This window comes from Megalops cyprinoides, chromosome 6 (genome assembly GCF_013368585.1).
Source record: "Megalops cyprinoides isolate fMegCyp1 chromosome 6, fMegCyp1.pri, whole genome shotgun sequence".
NCBI classification, from domain to species: Eukaryota; Metazoa; Chordata; class Actinopteri; order Elopiformes; family Megalopidae; genus Megalops; species Megalops cyprinoides.
In genome coordinates this window covers 18,599,726-18,605,362 of record NC_050588.1, presented here as the reverse complement: position 1 = coordinate 18,605,362, position 5,637 = coordinate 18,599,726, and the positions used below count along the sequence as shown (strand labels likewise).

Genomic DNA, 5,637 nt, shown 5'->3' with positions numbered 1-5,637 from the left:
TTATAACGTTAAATATTACAGTTACCTGCGACATTTAAAAATACTAAATATGTATCAACGAAATTGTTCATGTTGGTAATATGTAATTATGTTAGTTATCAAACGTCAAAGGTGTTCAAATGATGGTGAAAAACCCAATCAGTTCCACTGTTTCCGGATCTAACTAGCTACACATATTGTAACTTAACTGTACTGATATACCAACTGATCTTCACCTCTGTTTTGGACATTAAAAAGTTATTCCGTTTCGTTTGTTCAAATGTTTGAATTTGTAATGGTAAGTCTACCATCACTCATTGTGTCTACTCATTGTGACTTCGTGTCCCTATCCTTATACCTTCAGAAAATGGATGTGAACGTCTATTACACCTCAGCGACGACAGACAACCTGAGTCGGCATGACATTCTTGCATGGCTAAACGAAACTTTACAAACGAACCAAACGAAGATCGAGTCATTGTGTTCAGGTCAGAGGTTGAATTTCAGTTTTATGTGACCCTAAATATATAGTTACGTTAATTCTAAATGACACCGATGTTTTTTAACAGAACAAATCCACTGTGGGGGGCCCAATGCATGTGTAGCCCTGTCTAAAAGGACACGTTATGCAGACTTTTGCAATTAAGTATGACTTTATTAGGAAGTTTTGCCCCACTAAGATTAGACTGAACTCCAAAGAAAAAGAAAAAAAGAACTGTGCGTAAAACAAATGTGGTTGAATTACCCAGTTCTCATGGTAAATTTGCTCTTGGTTGCTATGACAACATCAGTTTGCCTGAGGAAGACCCATCTAGTTAACCATGTGTTGTTCACAATTATATAAATTATTTGGGTTTTGTTGCCTACTTCTGTTGGACTGGACTTGGAGCTAAGAGTGGTTCCAACCTCTCCCCCATTCTGTGTGTTGGTAGTGTTATCGTTCATGGCTGCAGGAGTGTGAACTCCTGAACTGTTCTGCTGTATTCATAGGTGTTGCCTACTGCCAGCTCATGGACATGCTGTTTGACAACTGTGTGCCCCTGAAGAAGGTCAAATTCCAGGCCAAACTGGAGCATGAATTCATTTACAACTTCAAGATACTGCAAGCCTGCTTTGAGAAAATGGCCATAGACAAAGTTAGTCATTTTTATGTCTCTGCTTGTTTAAAAACTGCACAACATTTTTAATATTCCCCTGTATTTTATCCTTGGCGTTTAGCACACCTGATGAACTGGTTTCGCATTCTCTTCCAGGTCATTCCTGTGGATAGACTGGTGAAAGGCAAGTTCCAGGACAACTTTGAGTTTGTGCAGTGGTTTAGGAAGTTCTTTGATGCCAACTTCCACAGACAGGAGAATGACACTCTTGAAGCCCCAGTGGATCAGAAGGCCATCCCTCCCCTTAATCCATCTGGCTCTGCCCCCAGCAGGTCTAAGACAACACCCAGCACCAGGAACACTGGTGAGCATGAGAGCAGGGGTGCAGGAGTGCACAAAACATGCCTACCCTTACATGCTAGATTACAAGTATTTATATCATTTATATTTATATATCATATTTAACCTGTATCCAGAGCAGTTTGCACAGCTTAACACAGCTAAACTCTGCTTTTACAGCTAGATATTTACTGAAAGAACCCTTGGGTTGGAATCCCAGCTGTCCTCTATGATGTTATATTTTAGGCCACCCCAATCCCCACCTCAGAACACTCCTGCATTAAACACGTTGAGCCTACTATCTGTTGAGCAGATAGAGTATGTGTGGTGAAGGTCTGTTCGGGGTGCCATGTTGAACAGTTGTATGCAAATTGGGCTGAACATTCTGGCCAATATAGCCAATGTCCATCTAATGCGCTGTCCGGTATGAACTTTGAACCCATGTCTGTCTGACAGCCTCCGCACCACAAGCTCAGCGGTCAGGGACAGTGGCGAGGGTGCCCGCAAAGATGACAGCCAGTTGGGCACGGAGGCCTGGGATGAGTGGTGGTACTTTGGATATGGCCAAACTCTTCCAAGAGGTGTGGTGCACTCCTTCAAATAGTAGTGTTGTTTGCATAAAAGCCACAAATCACACCACACTGCACGCACTGACAGTAGTGGCATATCGATCTTGGCTCTCTTGAATCTGGAGAGATTATCATACATTGATGAACAAGAAGGATGCTCAGCAAAATGGGCAAATTACTTGAGGTATACTTTCATTTCTTGATGTCAGAAGCCATTTGCAGTTTTTTTGTTCTTGCTGTATGATTTTCTAATTTGTAGTTCCATTCTGCTGTCCTTTTCCTCCCTCTTCTCTGTTTGCGTGACACCACTGTGCTACTGGTAACACACCTTTTCATAAAGAACAATTCAGTGATATACTCATCAGTTGACTCATTTCTAAATGTCCCTCCTTTTCTCCCCCCAGATCTCTGTGCTGCAGTCCACACTGCAGGACATAGAGAAGGAAAGAGATTTTTACTATGGCAAACTGAGAAGCATTGAGCTGGTGTGTCAGGAGAAAGAGGGCCAGGGTGACTCCACACTGCAGCGGATTGTGGATGTTCTTTACGCGGTGGATGTGAGTGTGGGCTCAGAAATGGATGCCCGTCACTGTTCTGGGCCATTAAACCGGTCAGCATGTTCAGGCACTCTTTTTATTTTTGGAAGGGTGTTAGGCTACTATGTGGGCATACTGGTCCCTCTATGGCAGCTTGGGTTTAAGTTTTTTTTTTAGCAGAAACATGCATGTGGTGCTTCACTCTTATGCTTTTCACTGTCTGGTGCAGTTCACGGACTCACTACTGTTTTCAGTGTTGATTTAAAACTGACAGTATTCTGTCAGTCATTTATTTGTCAGGGTAAATAAATTCCAGAGGTTTGGGAGCCACAGAAGTTTGCTGTGTCCACCATAGGGCATACAGCCTTGTTATATGTTAATAGCTGTTGATGAACTAGAAATATTTCCATGTTTGTGTAACAGTACAAATGCTTGTTTACATCAATAACAACTGTATAACCTTCTCTCCCCCCAGGACGGTTTTATAATTCCAGACACATAGGCAGAAGAGACCTGAAAGGAATTTAGGAGGAAGAGCCAAGTCTGGATGCTGTTACGGGATCATACTTAAGGGATGCTTTAAAGTCCCCCCCACCACCTCAAGTAAGCTGACGTGGTCCTGAGTCCTTGTGGTGGGACCACATGCAGAGTCAGGAGGGATCTCATTCGTCTGTATACTGTTTGGGTGGATTTTCTGTAGGATCAGCAGGGGAGGTAGAGAGTGGGCTATTGCCACCTGAGCACAAGCATACACATGAATCTCTTTTGACTTTTTTCTTCCAGTTTCATAATCTTTTAATGACTTGCACAGTGTTATGTATATGAAAAATAAAACTATCTACAGTAGAGCCCAGTAAAATGGGGCAGTTATACAGTAAAGGTATGGTAACACTGCAATGTCAAGTTTTACTTACGGATCATTACCCAAAAGCAACAGTAACAACTAGAAATCAGCTATCTATCTATCTGTCATAACCACTAACACATTCACCAACATACTGTCATTATAGCAGTTCTACTGCTAATGTTCTAATCTACCGTTATTGGTTCTGGGCTGCGTTGTTCAAGCAGTGTATGAGAGACTGTAAATGTAAGTGATGACAAGTTGTTCACAGCTTCTTGTGCATTTTTCAGTGCTGACAAGCTGTAATGCACTCTCCTCTGATTTCAGTGATTTGCTGGTTTGATTCAGTTGCTACTATTTGGCCTCCACAGCAAAACATTTTCATTGGTTCTGATAAATCAGTTGTTGTTGCTGCTTCATAGCTGTGGGTATTAAATGAGTAAATTTAAATTCTGTGTGACCAGCATTGTAAGGGGCTCTGGCAAATGAAAGCAAAACATTGAATCTATTCAGTGGGTTAAACACAGCTTTGGTTTATGTATTTGTGTGTAAATGTGTATTTGTAAAACAGTTGAAAGTTTCAATTTATCTTGCACTGTGTCAAATAAGTATTTCAAGTTGGTATACATATATTGTAACACCATTTTTATGTTTATTTTTTTTTCAAAGTTGTGAAGAGAACACGTTAAATAAAATGGCCTAGGTTTGTATTAATTTGACATTTACAAAAGCACGCAATTAGTCCAACTCAGTAAAACTAGTACTATTATAGTTAAATAATTTTGATAGAGATTACTCTTCCTGACTTTTTCTGATGCAGAACTCTAAAGAAACAGTGGCAACAGCAGCCTGGCTGTCACAGGTGCCTAGTCTTTTGTAGCCGTGTTCATCAGTTAGCTGCCACACAGGAGCAGTGGGCAGGATGCAGGCCAGAACCACAAGCAGCGTTTGGATTTCATATGAGGTCTGCTCCTGGTTGCAAGTATAGTATAGACACATTTCATTTCCTTCTCTTTATTTTGGCATTTAGGTTTTCTGTATTCTGGTTGTGCCTCTTAACTGAGTGCACCTTTTAGTGTAACCGTCCCACACTTCATTTTGCATAGACAGCACATGGTGAATAATATTCAACTTCATCTGAAGAACAGAAGTAAAATACTTGACTAGTATATACTACTATAGTATAGAGATACATGCTATATGTTTTTCATTCTGATTCTTCTCATTTAATAAAATGTTAATGTGATGCAATTAAAATTTTTCACCTGAATGTTATTTTTATTCATCAGTATGCTTTGAGATCAACTTTTGCACAAACAAATAAAAGATTTTCAAAAGAAAGCTGGCCTGGTGAGAACGAACAACTATGCCACATTTTTTCCAGTATAGACAACAGAGGCATGCGACCATGTGCACAGAGAAACCGGTGATGGCAATCAAGTATTGAGGAAGAAGTTGCTCATAAATACAGATGTTAGACCAGATTCCCCAACCACAATTCTGACTTTAACCACCAGCCATAGAAACAGATCGACTCAATCAAATTAGCGGGTCCCACAATAAGAATTAATTCCCAGTCAATTATCCAATGTGAACAATGCCTACCCAGCAATGCCTATACATTATGAAAGAACTGGAAATGATGCACATAAAGAAAGTAGTTTAATAATTTCATGATTTTACCCATAATGACATCACAGCGGTACTAGATTGCCATAACTCTGAAACTACCGCCGTTTCTCGCACAGTTTTTAGGTGAATTGAGGCTCAGGAGGCTTCGTTCTGCTCCCATGGTTTTGGTTTCCGGGACATTTGGGAAGTCGTGGGAGTCTGATAACAGGGTCTGATATCGAGTTTCTGTAGCCCAGGAACGTCTTCGCCCGCCTGGATCAACCGAAAGACTTCTGCGAAAGACAGCGGCGAACATGCCACGGGCTCTGCCGCGCTGTTCGAGTCCGTGACAATTGGATGGATCTCCGTTTGAGGGCATGAAACAGGCGCTTCGCTGATCAGCGGTCTGTCTTCAGAGACTGTTTCTGAGGGCGAGTCCCCTTTAATTGGATCTGACTCGGGTCTGTCGCTCTGAATACACAATTCACTGCACTTCTTCTGCAGTTCCAGAATGTTGTCATCTTGCGTGTCAGACTGAGGAGTTGCTCGAGATTCAGTCCAGCGTTTGTAACCTTCCAAATCAATGGGCTTGACGAACCTAAAATTCAGAGAGGTCGCACAATATAGGAATATCATCGCGTTGCGAGAGAAATCTTTTGTGC

General features: G+C 41.4%; 1 protein-coding gene across 1 annotated transcript; it reads left to right on the top strand.

Moving 5' to 3' along the window:
* Nucleotides 1-346: 346 nt before the first annotated feature.
* Nucleotides 347-3,022, top strand: LOC118779662 (microtubule-associated protein RP/EB family member 1-like). Its single transcript, XM_036531842.1, has 6 exons — nt 347-467; nt 970-1,115; nt 1,233-1,440; nt 1,872-1,996; nt 2,389-2,541; nt 2,996-3,022. Exons 1-6 carry the CDS (start codon nt 347-349, stop codon nt 3,020-3,022), a joined length of 780 nt encoding a protein of 259 aa, XP_036387735.1.
* The last annotated feature ends 2,615 nt before the right edge of the window (nt 3,023-5,637 follow it).